General features: G+C 40.8%; 2 protein-coding genes across 2 annotated transcripts; one reads left to right on the top strand and one right to left on the bottom strand.

The window, feature by feature from the left end:
- Positions 1-1812: 1812 nt before the first annotated feature.
- On the top strand, positions 1813-15200 carry fsd1 (fibronectin type III and SPRY domain containing 1). Its single transcript, XM_030082922.1, has 13 exons — positions 1813-2006; positions 4708-4803; positions 4910-5041; positions 6173-6274; positions 7570-7592; positions 7999-8120; positions 9660-9869; positions 9962-10060; positions 10167-10314; positions 10464-10546; positions 11876-12127; positions 13406-13494; positions 13595-15200. The coding sequence occupies exons 1-13, from the start codon at positions 1992-1994 to the stop codon at positions 13703-13705; spliced, it is 1482 nt and encodes a 493-aa protein (XP_029938782.1). The 5' UTR covers positions 1813-1991; the 3' UTR covers positions 13706-15200.
- On the bottom strand, positions 15117-25442 carry LOC115381490 (signal-transducing adaptor protein 1-like). The gene is made up of 12 exons (XM_030082923.1): positions 25323-25442; positions 23282-23353; positions 23068-23187; positions 22918-22974; positions 22322-22473; positions 21755-21883; positions 20984-21053; positions 19172-19274; positions 18979-19068; positions 16742-16810; positions 16367-16489; positions 15117-16285 (listed from the first exon to the last, which is right to left on the bottom strand). The coding sequence occupies exons 1-12, from the start codon at positions 25407-25409 to the stop codon at positions 16230-16232; spliced, it is 1128 nt and encodes a 375-aa protein (XP_029938783.1). The 5' UTR covers positions 25410-25442; the 3' UTR covers positions 15117-16229.
- Between the last annotated feature and the right edge of the window lie 677 nt (positions 25443-26119).

Below are 26119 nucleotides of genomic sequence, written 5' to 3'. Positions count from 1 at the left end.
AACACAACTAAGACTGATGAACTCCCTGAATCAATCTACAACCACAACTGACTACAAAACTACGGAGAGGCAGCAAAGAAGAAAAAACAAATTCTACTTTAATTTCATATGTTTATTACTTGAAAAATCAGGAGTGATATGTAGAAAATCTGCAAAAACACGTAGCTGATTCTGTGAACTCTTATCTCAGTCATTTTAAATCTAGAATACATGTTGTATTGATTTAATCTTAAGCAGAAATGTGTCTTCAAGTAAAAATAGGCACCACAACAGGTGTGCATTTGCATACGTTGTCAGTAACAGTGAAGAAACAAAAGACCACAAGAAGAAACATCTGAAGCCATCGGCTGCTTTCACACAGACTGAAAGTAGGTAAAATGAGAGACACGTGTGTGGTGGCAGAGGAGTGCAAGTGGAGAATAACCATACTGATAACAGCCGAACTAAACCAACCCAGAAAATGTAGATTCAAGACTGTGAATAATAACTCCTTCACTCAGTAAGAGTACTACGTTCAGAAACATGTTGACCCCAAGTGACCCTAAAAAAAGATCAATGCATTTGTTACTTCCAAATGTGATGGTTTGATTTTCAATTTAATTGACAATTTCATCACGGTGTCCAAATAACCCTTTGAAAACTCTATTCAAAATGCTGTAATGAAAATGCAGCTAACAGAAAATGCTCTTTAAACTAGACTCCATCATATTTTAAAGAACTATAGTGCCATGTTTCCTATTAAAACTCTTATTCTCTGCTTCACTTCATTATCTGAGTTTTGCTTACAGGAGGTTGCAAGTGTCTCTAAATGTGAAAGGGGAGGCAGAATTATGTATATTAAATATGTGTAACCAGCTCCCAGTTTCAGTGAAGGGAACTATATGGATTCTTCTGTTTGGTTTATACATGAAAAGTTTAAATTTAATAAAGTTTAATGTTGGGTTCACATTATCTTAGACGATTTGAGTCTGTGCTCTTTCTCTCTTCTGTAGGAAGAGTTTGGTTTTTCTCTTTAACAGTGGCAATTACCAACAACTGCAATTGGTTTGTTGTTTTTGGCATGACATTTATAAAATAGGATTGAAATAAATTTTTATTTTATACTCAAACCGGTTTGTTGTGAATGTTTAGCATTTGTTTGAGCCCTGCCTTCATCATGACAAATGATTTTAGTAAAATCATTTTAGAGTGGAAATTATATGTTTTAAACACAAATGTTATTGCTGAATTTGTGTCAGAAATGTACTGGATATACAATAGAAACCAGGATTACTACTGTATTGCAAGAACACATCATCAATAACTTAATGTAATTAATCTTAAAATCAACCTCCGCTTATTTTTAGTTTTGTTTTTGCTGGATAAATGTATGAATGTGGCTGTGGTCGAGGACATATTTATCTTCAGACATACAGGATGTGCATCAGACAGAAATGATCTTTATCACTTTTTTCTTGTTCTTCTTATTGTTCTGCTTTGTTGCATAGATTTTATATGTAGCACTTATATAGGTTACTTCCAAAATGTGCTGTGTACAAAAATAAGTCACAACCCATTTAGTATTATTATTGTTATTGTTATTTATTTATTTTGATTGATCAATTTTTTTTTGTTCAATTTGATTTCTGCAAAAAAGTACAGAAGCATATATCGGTTAGAAAAAGAAAGGAGGAAAAAAAGGTGAATTCAAGAAGTGAGAATCTGACTTGTTGTAGCAGGGTTGTCTTTTCTCCGATTGCACTTGAATGCACTTTGATTTGCCTCACGTTTCAGCAACTTCATTACCCAGAATCCTCCTCGAGCGCATGCGCTCTCTGCTCTCCGGCCCAGAGGCGTTGGTGGTTGGTGTCCGTCCAAAGATGCGTTGCACCCCGGCAGCATCAGCACCAGCTCTGCCGTACTAGTAAACTTTCCAGACACCACCGGAGGAAGGAGGAGACGCGGCGGCGGTGTCCACGGCTGTAGCGTCGCCGGCGCATCGGTGCGGCACGATGGGAGACCAGAAGGTACGAGCCGGAGCCGGGGAACAGGTGTTTCTGATGGGGGAAGCCGTCTCAGGGCGTAGCGTACAAAGGAAGGAGGGGGGACGACTGTGTAACCAGGGAGTTTGTGCATGCGGTTGGTGCTTGCGTCCATCTCGGTCGCGTCGTTCTAATTTTCAAGTTTCTGTCCAGTTGAATGCCAGTTTTGTCGACGATTCCCCTCCGTGGACGGCTGTGTGTAACAGTCACGGACAGCGGGCCATGGCGCAGCTCCTCTCGCATCAACAAACATTACTCAGCCTCTCAGTATGAATGGGCTTTTTCATCGTGGGCTCTCTGGGAGCGGTGCAGGAGCAGCAGGGTCCCACTCGAGCTCTGATCGGGAGAATACTGTGTGTCCAGTCCTTTTGAAGTCGGTCGCTTAATGAACGCGGTGCTGCATTATTAAATTGATAAATGCGCATCCGTCCGCCCGTGAAGTGTCCTCTCAGACCTCCTCCCTGCCGTCTCAGATCTCTGTCACACAGCTGAGGCTTGGAGGTGCCCAACTCCAGCCCCAGAACAGGCATTTCACTGGGCTTCTTTCCAGTGAGAGAAGGTAGATCAACCTGCAGCTTTCGTTTTAAACTGCACACTCTGTCTTGAGACTGATGTCTCATTTGTGCATCGAACAAAACTCTGAATTCCAGTAGGGGGAAATAATGCAACATAGCCACCTCATAGCATTTTCACAGAGAAATATAATCAGAATTCAGCAAGAATATAGAAAGATATTTTTTTACCAGGAAAAAAACTAATAGGAAGTGGCTTCTGCTGGAATTCTTAATATTAATCCTTAGCATTTTAACCTCTTTATCAGGCAACATCAGCAGTTCCTCATAATGAGAAATTTTGAATTATGGCATTCAGAAAATGCATGATTTAGTAGTTGTAAATATTGAGTTTTGTTCCTTTTGTGTAGGATTTCTTGAATTTGCATATATTGTGACAAATTCTGCTTTGCATTTCTCATACTAACAATATTCTTGCTGGGTTTGGTCCTTGCTTCCAGACAGTGTGCACCAACTTAATGTCTTTAACTTTCATCCATAAATTGTCAGTTATCAAGTTAAGGGTCTTCATGCAATGAAGTCTTATTATGGCTGAAGACAGTGTACACCTGGGAAAAGGCAGCGGTTCACCATCGGACAAACTCAAAGACAGACGATCACATTCAGCCCCACCTGCAAGAAAGCCACGTATCCAGAGGGAGAAGATGCAGACTCAGTACAGAAAAAGCTTCTAATCCCAGTCTTGAATATTCTCTCTGTATGAATGCTAAACCATGCTGCAGCCCAGTGACCATAAATTTAATCATATTAATTAATGCCATCAGTGCACATGACATTATCAAGCACATCCGTTTTTTTTTTTTTTTTTTAGATATGTCCCAATGTGTTGTTCATATGGCCTTTTTCTGTGAGAAGCTGTTATTTTTCAGGACGGCACTGATCAGTAGGATTGTGTAACCTTTTCACAGGCTCGCAGTGAGACAAATTATCTCTGACTTTTAGTTGACACTTTCCAACTGATTTATTTTTTGTATAAATGACATAAAATTGTATCTTTTTAAACAGACATAAAGTTGTAAACATACAATTTTTCCAGTTCATAGAATTTCAACAAGTGTTTTTTTTTTTTTGAAGGTTGAAAAACGTGACAAAATGCTTTGACAAAAATTCAACGACAGCATTAATAGAAATTCAGTGTGTATTCTAATGCATCCTGTTATAGAGGTCTCCACAGCTCATTACTGCAACATTTAATGTACCCAAGAAAGCCTGGGCCCCCCATATTCCAGACCCGGACTTGACATAATGAAAGTGAAATAACTCAGTTGAGATACAGAAACAGACTGACGGACAAAGCTTGATCAGCATTGACTTTCACTGTCATCTTCAAGGACCTAGAAGGGTCCCACCTGAGACTCTAAGGCCATGCGTATGCTCATAAATGGTTTGCTGATCTAAAACATACAGGTGATCCAAAATCTGGCACACTTTAAAAACAAGTGGTAAAAACTTGAAATAATTTTTATAATGCTCAAGGAGCCAGTGGAGGGACGCTAAAGTGAAATGAAGTGATGTCTGTTTAGAACCATTGAAAGGGATTTCATATTTTTATGACTGTCCAATCATTGAGAAAAAAAAAAAGTTTTCATATTTCTTATTTTATTTATAAGTATTTATAGGTCAGGTGGGAATTATTATTATTTCTCAGATTTCAGTTCTGAAATCGCCAACAAATAAACTGTTGGTGACTCTGCTGGTCCGCCATCATAATGGCTTGACCTGCTTGCTGGAAAGCAGCAGGCTGAGACAATTGCTGTCCAGGATGGGAGGGATCGGTTGAGATTTTTGCAGCCCTGCTCAGGCAACAGGAGCTGGCAAATGTCCTCTGAGAGAGAGCAGAGGCCAACTGATGACCTTCACTGCAGTTCTGGTAACCCTCTGCAGTTTATTGACTGTAGATTTGTCATGAGAAGACAAGGGTCAGAGGATGCAATTAATGAGATTAATGTCTCTGATGGAAACAAACACAATAGTTTTTGGTCTAGGGGGGTCATTGAGTCAGAGAAAGGTTTGTGGCATAAAGCAACAGATGTCATCAAGAAAATCTCTTAACAGCAGCTCTTCCCAAAGTAAGGAGTGTCTCTGTGTCATATATGCTGTTTTTGTTCCTCCAGGAGTCGCTGCGTAAAATCACCCATACGCTGGCCACAAAAAATGAGGAGATTTCAAACTTCATCTGCACGCTCAAACAGAGCCTAGAGAACCTAGAGGTACAAATTCACACAATGAGTTTTAATTTTATACAGATTTCACAGACTTTACCAGTTTTATCTTTGTATTTGTGTGTGTGTGTGTGTGTGTGTTTTTTAACTCCAGGCAAACTCCAACCGAGTGCAGGAGGATCTTGAGTCTGAGTTCAGCTCGCTCCACTCCATTCTGGATGAGATGAAGGAAAACATGGTGACACGTATCAAACAAGAGAGAGCCAGCCGCACATATGAGCTGCAGGTAAAAACCTCTGCTGTCACTTGATGAATGCAAAATGTTAGATAGTAAAAGGCCCATCTCCAAAAAACGTTGGATGGCGTCTAAAATACTAATAAAGACTTTAAAATGTCATGACCTTGTACTTTATTTACAATGGTATGAAAAATAATCAGACGATGAAAGTACATCATTTTCATCGTAATTATCAACTCATTCTGTATTTTATGGCAGCAATACAACTCAATTTAGTTTGTGCTCTTATTTACGGTTTACATAGGATCACGTTCATAGGATTACATAAGACCTTTGTGAAACTGTGTCATCATGGTTAATTAGGTTTATTTATGAATTTCACAGAGATAAAATTATGTCTCAAACATGATTGGGGTGTGTTTATCTGTCATTGTACTCCCCGGTTAACATGACCAGAGTTATTAGGCATGTAACAGTAGATAACTTACAAGATTACCAAGAGAATATGTTCTCATCTTAAAGCATACCCAGTAAATAGGAATTTCTCTACAAAGAGTTCATATTTATTTTATTATTTTTACATTAAGACAAGTGAATGCGTTGAGCATCCTTTATGAGAATGCTAGAAGGTAAATATTAGAATTTGGTTCTGGTTGATTAACTTATTGCATTGCGGCATTCAAATCATAGAAACAGACATTGAACTCACATTCGAACTGTGTTTTTGAAAGTGGAAAATTCACAGGGCATTGCTCATAAAACCTGCGCTTGCAATGAAAGTGCAACATAAATCTTGAAAGCCTGTACCGTATTTTATCAATAAGTTAAATGACTTCATGCCTCTCTTGGTCTCTTTTGTAATGTTGTAGTTCCAATTTTCTGATGTGTGTCATTAAGCACATCAGCCTAAGCAACTGATTTTCTTTTCGTCTTTTTTTGCGTTGGGTCCAACCGAGGTACACTTACATAATATGTTCTGCTGTGGAATTAATCTCAGGTCAACAGCTGTGCAACACTCAGCCTCAGGTCCCTGCCATGACTCTCAAATGATGCAGCTACCTCCATAGCTTCTGTAGGGAAGACAACAGTGGCATTGTGCTTAGGATGAATGTGTGATAGTTTACAGATGCATTCAGTTTCACTCTGTGTTGGTTTTTGTTTTGATTTTTTTTTTCCCAGAGTCAGCTGAGCTCCTGCTCCAAAGCCCTGGAGAGTTCAGAAGAGCTGCTGGAGCTGGCCAACCAGACGCTCTGCTCCTCTGAGACAGACGGCTTCACCCAGGTATCTGAAGGAGCTCCCAGCTTTGCTGTTTTGCTGCCACACTGTTCCTCCTACTCACTGTTAACAGCTGTTAAGGACTAATGGGAAATTTCACCGTGCACATATAGTACTGTGCAAAAGTTTTAAGCTGGTGTGAGGAAACATTAGTCTTCAAAAAAACAATTATCTATTAAAGGATTATTTTCTCCACATAATTAACATCGACATTAGAGAATTTTGTGTTTGGTACAAACCACCATTTGCCTTCAAATTAAGATCAGTTCGGCATCTTTAGACAGTTTCATTCACAGGCAAGTTATTTTAAAACTCCTCCCAGAAAAAAGCACAGATCATCCGTGGATGTACTCTGAATCAGATTATACTGATAGACAATTACGTTCAAATCAGAGCTCTACAGGGGGGCACACTATCATTTCCAGTTTCCATTAACATTTCATTGACAGACCTGACTGTAACTTTTACCCCTTTCCCACTGGAACTAACGGGCCGACCCGGTAATAATCGGCATTTGACTCCTTTCCCACTGCCTGCAGACCCGGGTCTAATCGCCTGCAGGCGAGCTGCCTGGCTGAGTTTTCCCACACTGATGGTGTCCCACGTTGATGACATCATCAGTGCGACGGAGCACAGCGAGCTAAACAATGCAGAGGCACACAGTCGCCGTTACCTGTCAACGAATCTCCTCTTCCCCACGGATCAGGGGAAGCTCTCTGATCTCGCTATCTCACCAATGCTGGGTCATCTTGACGAAGGATATCTCACGCCGTGTCCAAAAACAACAAGTGTGCTAACGTAGGCACACTACAGCGACATCATCTCATAAATTACCGCGTCGACCCAGGTCTGGTTTTCCCACTGAAGCTGATTGGAGGCGAGCCGAATAAAACTCGGATCCCTTGCAGGATCAGTCGACCTGGGTCGGAATGCCGATTAAACCCTTTCCCACTGCCATGAGGAGCCAGTTATTAGCGGGTTTAAACGGGTTTTTTGGCCAGTGGGAAAGGGGTATTTGAGGTTATTTCCTGATCCAGAACACATTGGGAGCCAATCAAATGTCTTCCTGCTGGTAATTCATGACGGATGGGAGCATAAATTTTACCTGCCTGAAGCTTTACCACAGTAATGATTCTGCGTTAATCTCTCCTCCTTGTGGTGTCGTACTAGCACTTGTTTTTATCGCAACCATCAACATTTTTGTGTACAATGACAACATGATGAGCTTGAACTCAGATTTTTCTTCGCTCCGTATCTCCTCTCTCTCCTTTATGCTGTCGCTCTCTGCTTCTCCTCTCCAGGCGGCCAAAGACATTAAGGATAGGTATAGTACTCAGCCATCCATTGCTTTCCCCTTTGTCATAGCCTGCAGTAACCAGTGAGCCGTGTCATACTTTAGCATGCATGCATTCAGACGTGTAGCCTCCACACCCATTTGGTAGACAGTAAGCACTGTGGAAACCTCTGCTCTGTGCTGTGTCTTTGAGTCTGTACCATCCTGTGGTAGCACCTCCTGTTGATGAATGCTGCTCCCTCCCCAGCTGTGATATTTAATTGTTGATTCGGGGCGGTGAGATCAGTGGTAGTCACAGAAATGTAGCCGGTAGTTTGTTCTCATAGTGTGTGCTTCTCTCCCTCCCTCCTTCTCTGGTTCAGTCGAATAACATACCACGTTTGTTTCCACCCCATGTGTTCGTCTGCTTCTTTCTTTTCTGTCTCTTTGTCCGCAGTGTGACTATGGCCCCGGCCTTTCGCCTCTCCCTCAAGGCTAACGCGAGTGACAACATGAGTCACTTGATGGTGGATTTCAGCCAGGAGAGGGAGATGTTGCAGGCTCTCAAGTTTCTCCCAGGTCTGCTCCATTTTCGCACAAAGAAACTCTGCTGACTCATATTCTGTTACACCGGTGTTCTTCTTATTCATTTTACTTCATTCTTTGGAAATACAATTGGATGTTTGTGCTGTAATTGGGTTGGTGTATCTTAGTTTAGCTGAGAGGTTAGAAAGTGATTCAACAATAATCCGCAGGCCTTTTTTTATACTGAGTGTTTTATTTGGGGATAGAATCAAGACTTAGACACAACATATTGTCTCGGAGTCATTAAGCGTGGGTAGGCAGCCATCTGTTTATAAAGTTTCACATGTCTAGCCCATGTAGTTGTGGAGGCTAAAGGTGCATGTTTTGGTGGCAGATTTTCCTCTACAATGGTGCGAAAAATGTGGGCTGAGTTCAAGGTTTATGTCTTCAGTGAAATCACCCACTATAGAAACTCAGTTTCACACCTATGACACAACCGCGTTATTACTCAGACTTTCCTCCCGAGAAACTCCTTGTGTGTGTTTTTGATGGGCTACTTTTCTATTAGCATGAGTGAGCTCAACTTTCCAAAAGTTAATCTTTACAAATTTCAAAGTTATTGTGAGTGTTAGAGCTATTTAACATGCAGCCATAGTTACAACTTAAATCAGACAATGTCTCAGTTCTGCAAAAATTAAATGAGGGCAGTGATGTTTGATGATGATGATGATAATGAGGGCAGTCTGTTTCTATCTTCACTATTTAGGTAAAAAAAAAGAAGTGATCACATAAAATCCGGATCTCTGTGTCAAACTGGCTTTACTGGCCTTGAATTGTTCCTGCTTCTTATGTGTTAATGACTTAAATGTAATGTGAACGGGGCCACACATGGCAGAGAAACCACAGATACTTGTCACTCTGCATCTTTGTGACTTTCCTCTTGACCTCTTTTTTTCGCCGTGTGGTTTTATAGCCTCCGCTTTAAGTATAGATCTCAGTCTCCTTTGACTGCTTCTCTGAGCTAAATAGTTCAGACGAAGCCTCGGCACGGCAGCTGCTCAACACTGAACATCCAGAGGAGGCTAAATTAACATGATTTAATGCAAGTTGCAATGTTTCTCCTTGTCTCAGAGTACAGTAAGCCCATTGTTGCAACAACTTTACATGCACATTTATACATTACATAGCTTTTTTTTTGTTTGGGGCGGGTGACTTTGCTCTCCTAGTGGTGGGAACTTACGAATGGAACTTTAACATTAATCAGTTCATCCATTCTCTGTAGTCAAGACCACTTTAATCAAATTACGGTTCATTACTGCAGTTAACAAAATACATTGCATGGTTTGAATTGTATATGTAAAGTGACATACTTGATTAACACTAGTAATAATAAAAATACTCAAAAATGCAACTTAATATTCATCACTTCCTGCCTTGCAGATTGGTTGTTGTAATGTTAAGTAATAACTTGTGTAAATATCTCCAGTGTCTCTACTAACTAATTAAATTATACGTTTCTGCAGTAAAAACCGACTAACAGTGCAGAAAGCTGATTTTAGAAGACATCTATAATGAACTGTCGTGTGTTTCCAGTTCCTGCCACTCCAGAGATCCAGGTGTCGGAGTGCCAGGTGTGCGACAACACAGTGACCGTAGTTTGGACCTTATCTGAGCCTGACAGCAAGATCGACCACTACATACTTGAACATCGACGCACCAATCACGAGGGCCCCCCACGCATCAGAGAGGACTACCCCTGGATGGTGGTGGAGGGGATAAAGGAGATGGAGCACACACTCACTGGTGGGAGGAAAACTGCCTTCAGATGTTTGGAATTTGTGACAGATGTCTGATGAAAGAAAGCTCTTTTTTTTTCTTCCTTTTTTAATTCTCAGGTCTGCGCTTTGACACCCGGTTCATGACTTTCAGAGTGAAAGCATGCAACAAGGCTGTGGCCGGAGACTTTTCAGAACCAGTTACACTTGAAACTCACGGTGAGAATCCTAAACACAGAAACAGATTTTTCTGTTTATTAGTTTTGACTTCTTTTTCTTGTCAGTTTTGAATTTTTTTTTCTAAGAAGCTGTAATTTGTTCTCAGCCTTCACCTTCAAGCTGGACTCTGGCTCAGCCCACCAAAATCTGAAGGTAGAGGACCTGAGTGTGGAGTGGGACAGCAGTGGAGGGAAGATACAGGACATCCGCAAGGATAAGAACCGAACCAACTCCCCGATGCACTCCCCAGCCAGGTTTGCACAAATGTACATTGTCTTAGATTCTTTTACCCCCGGTTATTAGAGTCTAAAAAGACATTGTCATGGTTTTGATATTACTTGAATCATAATTTAGCTTTGTTTTGATATGTATTGTCTTTCTCCTCTGGCCTCTGTGCCATCAGGTCGGCTCTGATGTCTCCAAAGAGAGCACCAACAGCCCGGCCTGGCAGAGACAGGTTCACAGCAGAGTCCTACACAGTGCTGGGTAAGAACACACTAACAACATAAGAAAACAAAAACCAAAAAAAAAACAGTACATGCACACAACCACATGAGATTATGATGATCGATATGGCACTTCTATCATGGCACTTCACAACCTTTTTCTGAATGCCAGCCTCTCTGATGGTCTCCCACTCTCTGATGACGCTACACACTGTTGAGCACTCTCTCACCCACCAAAAAAAAAATAATGAACCAACTTGAAATAATGTTTTGATCAGCAAGGCGGTCTTAGACCCAGTCATCTTTTTGTGTTGGTCTTTAAATCAAAAGTGGCTCACTTGTTGACTGACACCACTAATACCGCAAATTCAGATGAATCCGGAGTTCATCATATACCTAGAAGATCTTTTCACCGTTTGTCCAGTCGATTCATCTGTTCATGCTTAGATCTCTGTAGGTGAACCATCTGAAGATACACTACAAATGTGCTACTGACCTATGAACTGACCTACTGACCGATGTTGGTGTGCCAGAGGCTCCAGAGTGTGGCTCACGGCACGCAATGATACTGTGTTGTGTTCTCACAACCTTCAGTGTGGTTGTTGAAGTCAGCCAAGGTTGCAGCAGATTCAGAGGAGGAGGTCGCTTCTGTTTGACCACTTACCTTTTGTAACTGGATGTGTGTATTTCTTTAATGTTGTGAATGAGTGAGAGATTGTGGTGAGAACCTCCCCCTCTGTTCACACAGATTGCTTCTTTAAGCCCTCTCTCAAACCGCCGGTCTTCTCTGTAAAACGAGTGTGGCCTGTGAACCAGTTCCTGGCTGTGTGGGCCTGAAGATTGAGCCAAGCGTCTATATCGGTCCATCAGTTAGATGCAGTGTGTCCTCTATAAATAAACGGTATTGCACCGTTGTCTGCACTCCGACATACACTCCTGACAGTGTGCCGTGTGGTTCTTGGAAGGAACCAGTTTCTGTCTGAGTGTGTTTGTTGGTTTGAAGGACACTGGGTTGTGATGCCTCTTGAAGATGTCTGTTTCTGAGATAACTGGTTCACCAGTTGGCTCGTATGTTTGGGTTTTCTCTGCACCTCACCATGAAGACTCTCTCTTTCTCAGTGTGTGCATCATGGTCCAAGCAAGGGAGCAGTTGTTGACGTCTTCCCTTGTAAATTTAATCTTATTGTCTACTGAATTGAAATATTCACCAAGAAGTTGGATTTTTTTCTTCAGTGCCATTGGTATTCCCAATAAATCACACAAGTTGCACCGAACTGAGGTTTCATTTCAGATTTCCAGAAACTTGTATTGTCAACTCCCAAGCGACTGCAGCAGAGCTGATAGTGTGTTCTGAAATGTCTCGTCACAGCGGACACCGTGATCGATGCCGGCCAGCAGTACTGGGAGGTGCGGTTCGATAAAGAGAGCAAGGCCTTCGCCGTGGGCGTGGCGCTGCGGAGCCTCGGCCGATTCGACCAGCTGGGTAAAAGCAGCGCTTCCTGGTGCATCCACCTGAACAACTGGCTGCAGCAGAGCCTCACGGCCAAACACAACAACAAGGCTCGAACCCTGGACTGTCCCATCCCCAACAGTATAGGCGTCTACGTCAACTATGATGAAGGTAAGCTGATCGAGGGGCAGCCGTCGGCTCGAGATAACCTCTGTTTGTGAAGTTGATTGCTTTGCTGCCGAATGAACGTCGAAAGATCTTCAAACTCAGTGGAGAGCATCAACAAGCTGCGGTGATGAAGAATCATGTCAACATTAGTCTTTTATTCCTCTGTGCTCTGTGGTTATCTTTGTTTGGAATCTCTATAAAATAACTTCAACTTCAAGCTGAGCTAATTATTTTTAATTGGTCAGTGTGAACTTTTCTGTAAGTGTAAACTTTATCAGTATAAAACTGCAAAGATAACTAAATGATTTAAGGCACTGTGTCTTGTATATTCAAAGTCTTAACTGTGGCATATCTGATACACATGGTTGATTGTTTGACTTTGCTTTGGGCTCATCAGACACTAGACCATAAGAAGAGAGATGGTCAAATGACAAACGTACAACGCACAAAAACTACCCAACACGTGTAATGAAAGAGAAGAAAATCAGCAATCTTAGTCTTTTACATGGCAACAGGATCTCATGCCCTATTTAAAGTGGACATAACACACTCTGCGGGAGTCTCCATGCGTATCATCTGTGGAGTTTGCTAAAGCAAAGCTCATCTTTTCTTACCACAATGGACAACAGTGCGAAAAATGAAAATATTCTTCAGGAACACACAGATCACTACAAAAACAGACACATACTGCCGTCCATCAAAACCTCCAAACATGTCTGAACACTTCTTTGCTGGTTTGTTTAATAGGTTAACAGTGCTTCTCTGAAATTCATCTTTTACTGTTGGAAGGTCTGTTTATTGAAACTTTGGCACATTTGTGAGCAACACGAACAGCAGAGCTGACTGTGTGAGTTGAAGCCATTAGAAATTCTCTAAATCTTTTCTACAAATGCCAAACATTTTCTTGTGTTGAGCTTCTGAAGTACCCTCGTCCTGATTACTGGGTGCGTTATGGTAACGTCTCAATACAGAGAATGAGACAAAACAAAACTGCAAGTTGCAATTTCACATCACTTCAATCTGTAAAATTATCAGCAAATTACAGCTTTTTGTAATAAAAAGTCCTTATTTAATGGACAGTCCCACATGTCCCCTGCATGTAGCGCTGTGTGATATTACGCATTTAAAATAATAAAATAAACAGACTTTCCAGTGGTGTATGATTATCACTGTGAGGCAGTTACATAAATGATTTTCCAAGCACAAAGTCCCTTACATTTTGTGTTTTCTTTAAGAAAGAAAAGTTTTTCCACACAGTTTATTCTTTCTTTTTTCCTCCAGGTACATTGTCCTTTTACAATGCCAAAACCAAGCAGTTGATGCACAGTTTCAAAACAAAGTTCCAGCAGCCTGTTATTCCAGCCTTCATGGTGAGAAAAGCCTGTCCTCCAAAGCACTTGCCGTCTCAGATTAACCTCTGCGCTTCCTTTGTCTTTAAGTCTGTAACCTGCGCTGTGCTGCCTCCTGCAGGTGTGGAACGGCAGTTTCTCAGTCGTCACCGGCCTTCAGGTCCCCAGCGTGGTGCAGAGCGGCCAGAGGAAGAACAGCGGCACCAGCAGCTCTAACGCCAGCCTCACATAAACCGACGCCCCTCCCCCTCCCCACCCTGCAGGCTGGAACTACCTCCCAGCTCCGGTAGTCCTCCATCAGCGCTACAGGCCCCCCCCCCCCTGCACTGACTTCACCTCAGCCGTGTCAAAGACGCATTACGTCAATGGAGTACGATGGATTTACCTGTTCCACAAGCGGCGTCTCAGTTGCATGATGATTTAAAAACAGTTTCAGGGAACCTGTGACTCATCTGCTCTGTATCAGGAGTCCTCAAATGGTGTCACTCCAGCGTTTGTGCTTGCTCGGGACACGTTAAGTGTAGTCTTTCTAGTTTTCCCCTCTCTGCACACTCATTTAGCTCGGTCCCACTGCTGCTAGAGCAATGACTTAGCGCTGGCCGCTGTCCTCTCTTCATCTCCATCACCTTCTCGGTCATGCCGCCAGCTGCGGGTTCAGGGTCCAGATCTCTCCTGTCCTGCTCTCTCCCTGTGCCTTCCTGCTTCTTTTCCAAACTGATAGGCCAAATCGAGTCATCTTTATCAAGACACTAATAGTTCACTGCAAGAATATATCTCCCTGTTTCTATTTACTACCGTGTATCCCATCAGTGTCAGTATAACTTGATATTTATGTGGTTTTGTGGCTCTGACATTGTCTCGACCAATCAGCTGACCTATTTATCCTAGTAACAACATGCTTCTAGACAATACTGCTGACTTGAGTTCAGTTCTGAATCCAGACCAGGTGAAGTTAAACACATATAGGTTATATTTGATTCTTGCCTCGGCATGCACTCCTAAGTTCAGAGGGTTTCACCTCATAGTCTGGGCCTCAGCTGCATTCAAGGAAGAGATTCCTCTCGGCCTTCTGCTGAGAATTTGTTTTCATCCAGGGCCGTGTTGAATGTGGTTTTGTGACTTCACACAAAAAATAGACGAAGTTTTAATTTCAACTCCCCGTAGTGAAAATATATCAAGTGCTCAAATTTGGTTTTAGAATTTTGGAGAAGACTTGTTCTCTCCACACCGTTTATCTGACTGCACCCTGCTCCTTTTAGATTTCAGTATCTCTTAACATCTGTTTACTGGCGGCAAGTAAATCACTTTATAAGTTAGTGAACAGCCTATAGTCCAAATACAAAAGATAGCTAGGCAGTAGCTCCAGCTAACAAATTGTAATACAGATGTGTGACATTTTGAGAGGTACTAAAGTAAGAAATTATGGTTATTAAATAGTAAATTTATGTTAAGGCATCCCTGTTTGTGAACTGCCTGACCTCAGAATAGTGTCCGTGTCCTAACGTCACACATGGTGACAGTCTTGCTTTGCCACGTTTTTCTTTGTGTGTTTCCTGAATAACTGTGTAGCCTGCAATGCTTTAAGAAAAAAAGAAAAGAATCCGTCCAACTCAGATTTATGTTCACTTTATTTCAGAGGCTGACAAAATGTCACAGATTATTTGTAAATAGGTTCATTTTTCCACTATGACGTATCACTCATTGAGGTAATAAACGATTGAGAGCTATTTGTTCCCGGATGTCTGTTTCAAGAAGTGTCACAAGATATTGTCAAAAAAAAAAAAAAAAAAAAAAAAAAGCATAAAGGAAGTAATAATGGAAAAGCACTTGCATAAACATGAAGTAAAGCAGAAAACAGCTTCGACTGGTTGACACCTGCTAGAAAATGTTTTTTCACATGTTTGATTTAAAGTGACAACAGTTTCACTGAACTGAAAAGTTATTTACAATACTTTTACATACATTTAAACTACACACTTTTATACTTGGGAGCCAATCAGAGGCTGTGCTGATGGACAAGAAGCATAATCCACCCGATAAACCTTTCAACTCTTTTAATGAATTGATGAGCATATAACGAAACACAAACACATTCATTCATTCATCATCTGTTCTCAAGTTGCACAGGGTTTTGGGGAAGCTCCAGTCAGTTCCAGCTGACTTCAAGCAAGAGACAATGTTCACCCTGGACAGGCCATCAGTCCATGATAACACACACACACACATATATCTTTATATTATGAGGGGAAGCCGCAGTACCTGAGAAAAGCCACACAAACACAAGGAGAAATTGACCATGGTGGAATCAAACCTGCTTTTTTCTCTGACACAACAGTGCCAACCACTTCACAGCTAATTATCAAAATCAGCAGTTAATGAGAGAAACATGGAAAAAACACTGATAAATCAACGTCTGAGTTCAGTGGAGAGAACGGACCATCGGTAATGGATGGAGTGCAAACTATAAAAGACAAACTTTGTGAAAACACTGTGGCGTGCACACCCTCATCTGTAATTGACTGATTTATGAACGACCAGTAAAGTAGGGCGAATCATTATTGAGTAAATCTCCATGGAGACTTTACGGCTGACCGACGAGCAGGAGCCGAGCCGGATGTCAGCAGCGCTGTAAAATGACTCGTCCTCTCGCGTCTACAGCTGCGTCTTCAGGGTCGGACCTGGAGATGACCCAGTTCTGATCTGGCACATTCTCACGCCAGGTTGTAACTTTGAGCGGCTCCCAGCAGCAGAGGCCACTACAAACACTTTGCCTTTAGCTTCATCTTCAGTTCTGATAAGGCTGCCGCAGGCACTGCAACGACACAACAATAACCTTCAATATGCTGCAGAGATTTAGTATCAGTATTTCTGTGAAACGAGAGTGAAGACTCACTCCGTCTCTTGGATTCTGGAGTGACTATCACCCTGTGGTCGGTTGTTGTGGGCACGGATGGGATTGATAACCTCCGAGGAGCAGATGGAAGCAGCGGGAGTTTCTTTGTCTTTTTGTCTGAATCTACACAACACAAAAAAAAAAAAAAAAAAATCCAAGGATTTAAAATGTGAGCAGTGACTTCAACAATGATGCAGGCTAAAGGAGCTTCCTTTACGCATTCCTTTTCTTTGTTTTTCCTTCACTGTTTGAAAACAGACATTGGTGAACAACTACGGCCGTGGAAAAAATGAAGTCACACCTGTTTACATTTGCAAGAAAGAGGTCAGGAGTAAAACTCGCTGGCGGTAGAACTGGCAGGTGAATAATACTCACTGGTCTCATCCAGACAGCAGTCCAGTCTGTCCATGGGTTCAGGCTCAGGGGTCAGAGTTCTTAGCATATCTGAGAAAATATAATATAATATAATATAATATAATATAATATAATAACCTGTCATAGTATAAAGCTTAACCCAGGATGAGATTTACATTGAAAATGGAATAGAGTGAAGTCTTATTCAACCAAAATGTGTGATTTGATGTGAGGGAAAGAGTAAATGTGTTTGAGAGGGGACAGTGTTGCTTTACTCAGATTAAGAATACAATAATCTGATGTATTTCGTCTGGTCTGCTTGTGAAGTAATGTTAATCACTATGTAGAAGAAAGACATTCTGCCTCCAGAGCGACCGGACGAGGGTCTGTCTCACATCTCTCCCACAGATTTAAACCATTTAATCCAAAACTGCAGCAGAAAGTTCAAAGATCAAATGTATCAAAGCAAGTTCTTAAAAATGATTGTGCACAACTTGAGTGTCTTTAGTCAAAGGTTATAATAAAGAATAGTTTTTTGCTGTGAAGACAGATGTGTGTGACAGATTTTAAAGACTCTCCAAAACAACACACTGAAACATACATCCAGGGTGAGACTCAGGAATTAGCATGCCTGATTTACAGATTTATTCAACAACAAAACGTGATTAAAAAAGGGAAACTTAAGAACATAAAATGATCTGAATGTAAATAAAATGAATAGATGCATGAAATGAGAAAATAAGACACAGCGACCACCTGTAGGTCACGAACTTAGGCCAGTCACACACCTTCATAGTATTTAAAGATCATATAGTCTGACATCCTCTTTCAAATGCCTATAACTACTGATATTATACTTATATAGATATTATACTTTTTCGTAGGAAATCAGACAGGAAGTAATAATAAGCATGCATCATCTAGTATGTGTGTATTATAAATGTATATAGAAATTATTCACTGCTGTATGTACCTGTCTGGCAGCAAAATGTAAACAGTGTACATCCTTGAAAAGTGAAAGGTGCTATACAAATGAAGTTTATTATTATTATTATTATTATTTATTATTATTATTATTATTATTATTATTATTGTTATCCTTTATATTTGAAAAAGAACAACAAATAAAATTGATATTAAGTTCACAGTTCATATGAGGAAAATCTGTTGTAACTGGACAGGATCATTTAATTAAAGTAAAACATTAATTTAATTAAATTGTTAAAAAGAAAAAATGTAGATATTGTATTTTTTTTTAAAGTCACTTTGTTTGCGACAATGAAAAATATTCTGTTAAGAAAGAAAAGAGAGAGAATATGAAGGTGGATAGTTTTTTATGTGCACTGTAACTGATCGCTAAGAGGAACATCCTGCTGTGAAGCACCACAACTTCATTCTGACTTTTGTGTTTGGCAAAAATATATTGATGTATGCGTTTGTGTGGTCAAATATAACCAGCTGGAGCTGTGCTGAGAGCTGTGGCGAAGGACCACGTGCATCAGCGTGTTCGCCTGGAGTCGTTCAGAATCAACTCCAAAGTCCAGAGCAATACGAGAGCCAGACCATGACGGACTGAGTGGGAGTGGACAAGTGGACCGAAGTCCACTGAGAAAGCAATGATGTAAGAGCCTTTTGTTCATCTGCTAATATTTAAGGCAGGACCCAATGATGTGTGTCAATACTGTTTAGTAGATTAGACTAGATTAGATTAGATCAGACTGTACGCTTTTCATCCTGGATAAATGATTGTCACTGATGTGGCTGTAAAGAGACAAAAAACAGAGTCCGGGGATTTCAGATAATGCAGCTTCTTTGCTGTTATTCATCTTTGTGAAGAAAAACAACATTAGAATCCTCATATCACCAGTTGGCAGCATTTTAGATGGCAGACAGGCTCATATCACTTAGTGGAATTAACATGCTATTTTTTCCAAAGTTTGGATAATTTTGAGGTTTGTGCAGAAACTGAAATAATGAAAAACCCTTTGATTACTACTACTCCAGTAGTAAGCAGCTTATCAGACGATATAACCATGTTTAATTATTAATGTCACAAATGGCTAAAGATTGTGACATTACATAATCCAAACTCCAAATAAATGTTCTTGCAAGTGTGGTTTGGATTAATCACAAGACTGACTTATGTAATTTTACAGGAGAGACTTTTGTAATCACTGTCATGCTATCTCCAGAGCGCAACACGCAGTGTAGGAGGTTTATGAGCTGGGTGTGTGTGTTCGTGTTGAGCAAGACTGTACCTGGTCTTGGAGGGACGTCTGGTGGGACGGGGTTTACGAAGGCCTGCTGGAGACTCATCTCTCCGTTTTCATTGTCAGAGCTGATATAAGCTATGAAATGGTCCAGAGTAAACAAAAATCATATAAAAATGCTGAAATGCGGATCAATTAGTATAAAATATGAGAGGGTTGGACGTTCAGATTTTGTACATACAGATTTTCTTGTCGTATTGGTCTTCAAGGATGAGCGGGATCAAAACTCCATCGGTTTTGTTGACTAAATAAGTGATGACATCATGCAGCGTGGCACAGTCGACCTGCACACAGAGCAATCGCTGATCAATAAACATTCATCAGTCTTCCAGAGCCACTTTATCTGCAGGGAGCTGGAGCCGCTGCCAGCTGACACTGAGCCAGAGGCAGAGTTCAACCTGGACAGGTCCAACAGGTCGACAGGGCAAACACACAGAGCGGCAGTCACACACACGCTCACACTCACACAAATTTAGAGTCACCAACTGGTCAGAATAACGCCAAACAAATTACTGCAAATGCACTTCTTGAGCATCTGGGAGGAGACTGGTGTACCTGGGGTAAATCCATGCACAGGGAGAACATGAATACTCAACTTTAACCATTAACATTCTCACTATGAATGGGCCGCTGTGCAGCTCTGCACCATCTAATATCAACAAAATGTAATTTAAATGTGTTCAAATGTGATAGACGGTAAAGTATCTCAGTTTGATGCACTTGATTTATTGATGTGCCATTAAAACACAAGGAAAAATCTGAGCACAGGGAGACACATTCAATCCACAGACATTTGCGTTGTGAGATGAAAGTACTAATTACCACCCCACCTTCACAAAAATTAAAGAATAAATGCACCAGATACTGTTCAGTGTTAATCAATCAAGAACATGTGCATCTGGACATTTCTAGCATCTGACACAATGCCAGTATGTGAATATTACATTATCTGCAATTATTATAGTGAGTATAATCACTGCTGTGGGTGCAGGGACTGTGTAAACTGAGCGAGGCTTGTTATGCTAGCTAAACAATGTTTAATGACTATGACTGAATACAAAGACTGGAGATGAGTCACAACAACAGAAGCCAAATCAAACTGTCATTAAACTCTGTGCACAAGTCAAGTGATATTAGTGGAGATTTTTAAAGCTTGCCGGGCTGATGAAAAACTTCCTCCTTTTCTTGAAGATCATGCACTAAAGTTGATCTGTAGTTGTTCATGTTCATCAAAGAAAAGCAAAAACAGACTTGGTATTTTAAGTGTGTCTGTATGTTTGTTACTTGTTACTTGAAAGTGTGTTTGAGGGTTGCTCAGTTCAGTGGACTTATCTTCACATACGATGAAGAGATGATCAACTTTGATCATAGGGAAAGTTTCAAAAGTTTATTCGTGCTGACCAGAGGGTCAGACTGTGTCTGAAAAACATCTGTCACAAGGATTTAGCACAATTATGGCAGATAATTCTATTCAAAAAGAAAAATTGCATGTCTCTGATTTAACCAACATGCATGTATTTAATAACTTTAACTGAGAATTAAAGTCAGTCATGCAGTAATTTGGAGTAATTTCAATAAACCTAAAATGATGGGCAACCCACCACTACCTGTGGTTTCTGGAAACTGGATCAAAATTATGGAGAAGGGGTGAAATGAAACACGTGGGCTGCACTTTTTTTTTAATATTGTCTTGAAGACATTATTTTTAGCGGCGGTGTTCATTAATCCATGCTCTGTACGGCTTTATCCAACAGCCTGCGCAGTTTGTAAGATCATCACGGAAAAAAACACAGAAACAATCAAACCCTTACCACAAGCAGCAAGTGCAAATTTAGAGCCACTAATTTAGAGAAACCAGAGCACCTGGACAAAACCCATGGCGAGAACATGTAAACTCCACACAAGGGGCAGAGTGTCAGCTGCTTCAGCACCATGCTGCCCCGTGTGCATATTAAAAACTGCTGATGAACAAGGCGTGAGTTTGATTACTTACAGGATTGTCCACATCAATGCTGAAGCCCCCAGTTGTCTTACGACTCACACGGTAATGCCTGAATAGAGGGCTGCAGAACGCAAACAAAGATACAGCCATTTAGAGACCACGAATGTAAGGACGGTACACACATATAAACCTGAATGTACATGTCTGCTATTCTGGTTTTTAATCAGCCCTTTTAATCTAATTTATTTAGCAAGTAGTTGCAGCCCTGCAGTCACTGTCCAGTCAACACTTTCCACTGGCAAAATCACAGGATACATTTTGGAAAAACAACTTTTAGTTACAACTTACATCATTAACAACATTCAATGTCCAAAATGATTGAAAGATTATATCTAATAGAAATCTTCTCTCCCACTGTGGTCAAACATCTTGTTTTCTGTCCAGAGTTCATTATTCTGAAGGGGAAAATCTTTGCCAGGATTTTTTTACATTGCTCTAATGACTAAAATCCATTTTTCCCTTTATTCATCCCATAAAATGTTTTGCCTTCTGATTAAATGCAATCGTTCAAAAAATAGCTGCTGATTGCACACATTCACAAACTGCAGCCAAAGGGCTCTGTCAATCTATACCTATAATCTATAAATAATGATGGGGGGGGGGGGGTCAGAAATCTTTGTCTGGAATGTAAATATTTCACCTGTGTTTCAGACATCTAAATTACAATTGACTCTTCATTGTGTGTGTGTGTGTGTGTGTGTGTGTGTGTGTGTGTGTGTGTGTGTGTGTGTGTGTGTGTGTGGCTTCAGACTGTGTGCGTACCCGTCATAGTCCTGTCTGGTGGAGACGGCGAAGTTCCCGTCGCTCCCAGGTCGCAGCAGTACGTTTCCTCTCTTGGCCGCTCTCTCAAGCAGCAGCTCTGCCTCCAGGCGATTCACTGTGTGAAAACAGCTGCAGGAAGAACAATGCACTGTGACACAAGAACACAGCGCTGTGTGTTACACAACCTGAACGCCCCGGCGTTCGGCGGCAGGGAGCAGTAACTCTTCCCAGACAGGCTCACAGACGCAGATCAGGACAATCTGGTTCTTTCCACCAAAAGTGCTTAGAATGTGACATAAAACACAGAGCTACTGAATTACCCAGTGTCTGAAGCTTTGTTTTAATTTTAAAATGCCCTAAAATCAAAATAAATTGTTTCTTTTTTGACCCTCAGCTACAATTCATAGATATTGAAGAAAGACGGGATGATAAGTTGCCTTGGAAAAGAAAACCTGACCTCTTTTACAAATCAAACAAAATCATAATAAAGAAGGACATGAGCGCTGGTCTACCAGCAGTAGCAACATAACAGAAGCATTTCACATGTGAATAAAAGTTCATACTTACGCTGGCATACTTGCTCTGACGCTAATGTAAGGGTTGAATTTAGCAGCCGGAGATGAATGTAGTTTTTTTTGCCTTTCTTTTTCTTTTTCCACAGCATCATTCAGCATGTGGAGCTGCCCCGGCAGCAGGTTGAGGGACGGCGGCACATGCAGCTGCAGGGAGACACAGTTTACAGACACCTTCATCAGTTCTCAAACCAGTAAAACCCCTGAAGACAGGAAAAAACGGGGACAAATCCAATATCTCGTTTGAAAGATATTTTATTTAAGAAATAAAAAATAAAACAGCCAACTTGTTATTCTTCTGTCAAAAAATAATGTAGTAAATAACTCGTTTATTTAAGAAGCACCTTAAATCATAACCTAGACAGATTTTTCCCAGCCTGTTATAAAATGACTGGGTTTTAATAAAAATGCTTTGCTTTATTGTTATATTTGTGTGATTTTGTCAGTGTATCAGTTTTATGGTTTCTATTCAATCCCATGAAACACTCAGTGAAGTTTTCTCTGTAAAAAGGTCCAGAATGGATAAATAAATAAAATCCGATATATAAATAGTGAAGCTTTAAAAGGTCTTTTGATGAACGTCATACTGACCTCAGCCACAGAGAGGATAAAGCCTTTCCAGAGCTCTCGAGCCTCTGCATTTGGTGCCTGTAGAAACATCAACGAAAAGAAAAATTGTAAGACAAATTGTCAAGAAGAAAGAAAAACGCCATTTGCATAATGTCCCACATATTCGCTCACAGTGATTTTGATATTGTCCTCCTTCATCTGCAGATTGAATCTGGCTGCGTCCAAGTTTTTCTCTTGACTGGAGTCGTCTGTGACTGAGACCAATCCACAGAGATCCAGTTTCTCAACGTACTGAGGAAACACACACACACACACACGTTCCACAGTTAACAGGTATGAACGCCAGCTGAACTACTGATTCTTATTAATATAAGAGACAACTTACATCTACATCTCTCTTTTCATTGAAGAAGAATATGCTGTTTCCACATAGACAGGCCCATAGTTTACGAGATGTCTGCGCAATGAGAGACACAAAACGTTATTAGACAAAGTCAGCTGAATGTCTCCACAAAAGATGCCAGGCTATGACAATATTGGCACCGCACTGGAGTTTCATGTGAGCATGTGTAAGACACTTATTCTCAGAGGTTTCCATTGTCTGTTGCCAGTTCAAAGCAAAGCCAGCTTTTTATGTTACAGACGCAGTAGCTGAAGTACAGACAGCTCGCGGGACGCATGAAAACTGAGCCGCAAAGGTTTCAGAGCTGCCAAGTCTCATTCCTTGTGACTTATGCAACTGAGGATCGTGCCACACATTTCCCTCAGGTCAAGCAGCAGTTTCTGACTGAGAGCCAAGCTTCCGTCGCTGTGACAGTCAGTGTAGGTGTGGAGTTGGCCAAGTTGAGGAGTGTTCAAAGCAAATTACCACTGTTCAAAAGCCAAATCTTAATGGGACTATTTCTCAATTAAATCACATCCTTCCAGCTTTCATATCTGCTCTTAGCAGAAGCACGAGTGTTAGGAAAGTACACAGAGGAGTGTACACCCTGTGCATGTTACTCGTCTTTGACATGTTAAATAAAAACTTCTACAGATTTGAACCTGTAATCAGTTTATATTCACATACATGAGGAGGGGAAGCCTGAAAACAGACGCAGGGAGAACATGCAAAGTCAACACAGACAAGCCACAGTGAAGACGCAAACCTGAATATATTCTCACTGTGGCACCACAATGCAAACCACCACAAACATCAACTTTATCTTGACTCACAAGTCACGACAAAAAATGATGAAATGATCAATAACATAATGGTCAAGAATCAACACTGGTTTACATGTGAGGTTTTGGGGTGAAGGTCAGGTCTCGGCTTGGGTGCTGCTTTGACGGATAAGGTCAGGTTGTCTTTCTGGACAAAAACGACAGTCCTCATGAAGTAAACCATCAAACGTCAGGGTGACGGTATCTTTGTGTGTGCTTTTGCGTGTGAGTCCAACCTACACTGTGGGGCATAAACTGTGTAGAGGTTCATATATATGAGGGTCAGGATGTGGTGAAAACAACAGATAATAAGGTACAACCACAAATCTCTCTCTTCGTATTTCTTAGCCTTTTAGTTCCTCATTCCTACTTGCAGTCGAAATTAGACTGAAACTAATTTGACTGTAAAGGACACACACAAAGGAACTGTTTGCACAGATATGGGACAAAAAGCGACATGATGTTAGATTTGACATATCTATAGCAGGGGCCTGACAGATGAGCCTGCTGTGCCAGTTTTTTTTCTTTCCTTTTGTTTTTGTCTGTACCCTGCTGTTGGCAGGTCTTTAGTGTGCAGGCAGTGTCAGTGAGCAGGAAAGCAGTCTGACTGGTTACCCTTTGTGAAAATGCTTCAGAATAATCTCAATAAAAGTCCAGGTCAAGGTATGTGAAACTATCAAGTCACAGCTGGATTACCGGTTGGCATTAGGCCAATAATCACACAATTGCTCTGTAGTTCCACAGCAGTGAGAACATAAGAACATAAGAGAACACTTGTTTGAAAAAAATGCAGTTGTGTATAGGTAGATAATCACCGCGGTAATAAATCAATAAAGGTTGCAGGTGAAATAAGGAAACTGGGACATTTTTAATCTGCAGCTCACTCATACAATCAGTAGAAATCATTTTCAGCAAATAACTGATTTGTCAGTATTACAGCAAAAGTTTGAGAAACAGAATCATATATTTTTCTGTAATGATCTGCTTGTTTCATGAATCTAAAGTCACCAGAACAACCTATTTCAAAGTGATTTCTCCTCTTAAATTTATGTTAAAAATATCAATACAGACACAACATTTAATGCTCAGAATGACCTTTTGAATTGTTTATCATGGAAACACAGCTGAAGAACACGCATCTACAAAAACAATAGTCAGAAATAGTTAACATTTTACTGCATACAATAATCACAATGATAGTCCATTTCCCTCTGAATATGTACCTTGTCTTTGAAGGACCTCTTCTCCAGGTATCCTTCATAGTAACAAGTTGGCAGCTGGGTCCTCTCTCTTCCGATACGTTTTGCCATCACAGGTACAATGGACGCCACTCTCTCTCTCTCTCTTTCTGAGCAGAGCTTCCTTCACCTTCGTATACCTGCCCACCACAGCGGCTCCTGATTGGCTGATGCGTTAAGGGGGCGGGGCTAACCACAAATAGTCCACTGGAGATTTTCTGTATCCGTCATCCTCCAGGCTGGAAACTACCTACAGGGCAGTCCCCTTCAGAAAGCAGCCTGTCTTGTTGTCACTTATTTTCCACACAGCTTGTGAATGTGTTGTTCAAAATAATCAGCTGTATTTATTAGGCTTTTATTACCCACTTGATTTATTTATGCGATGACATAACAAGCACGCTTGTGCCCTTTCTGCACTTTGACCCCAGCAATAATGGTCATGGACTTCACAGATAAAGCACGTTTTACTCACATGGTCATATTTTTACACAAAACTGACACACATCAAAGGAATTCTTGGTGATTAATTTTTGGTGACTAATGAAATATTTGCATGCTGGTACTCTGAGCATGCCTTGAAACCCTCTGGTTACTATTGTGTTTAGCAGAGGGGCTCAACAAATTAGATCCACCATATAGGGGGCTCACTGTTGTCTTTACAGGCATAGTACCACAAGAAAAAAAAACTGAAATAGTAACAGTTGGAAATGAAATAAACAAAAATAAAAATGACGTTTTAAAAGCAAACCTTGACCTCACTGTTTATTGCTGCATTTAAATTG

The sequence above is a fragment of the Salarias fasciatus genome, chromosome 23 (genome assembly GCF_902148845.1).
Source record: "Salarias fasciatus chromosome 23, fSalaFa1.1, whole genome shotgun sequence".
Taxonomy (NCBI): domain Eukaryota; kingdom Metazoa; phylum Chordata; class Actinopteri; order Blenniiformes; family Blenniidae; genus Salarias; species Salarias fasciatus.
The sequence above is the reverse complement of the archived record's forward strand: the minus strand, read 5'-3'. Positions and strand labels throughout refer to the sequence as shown.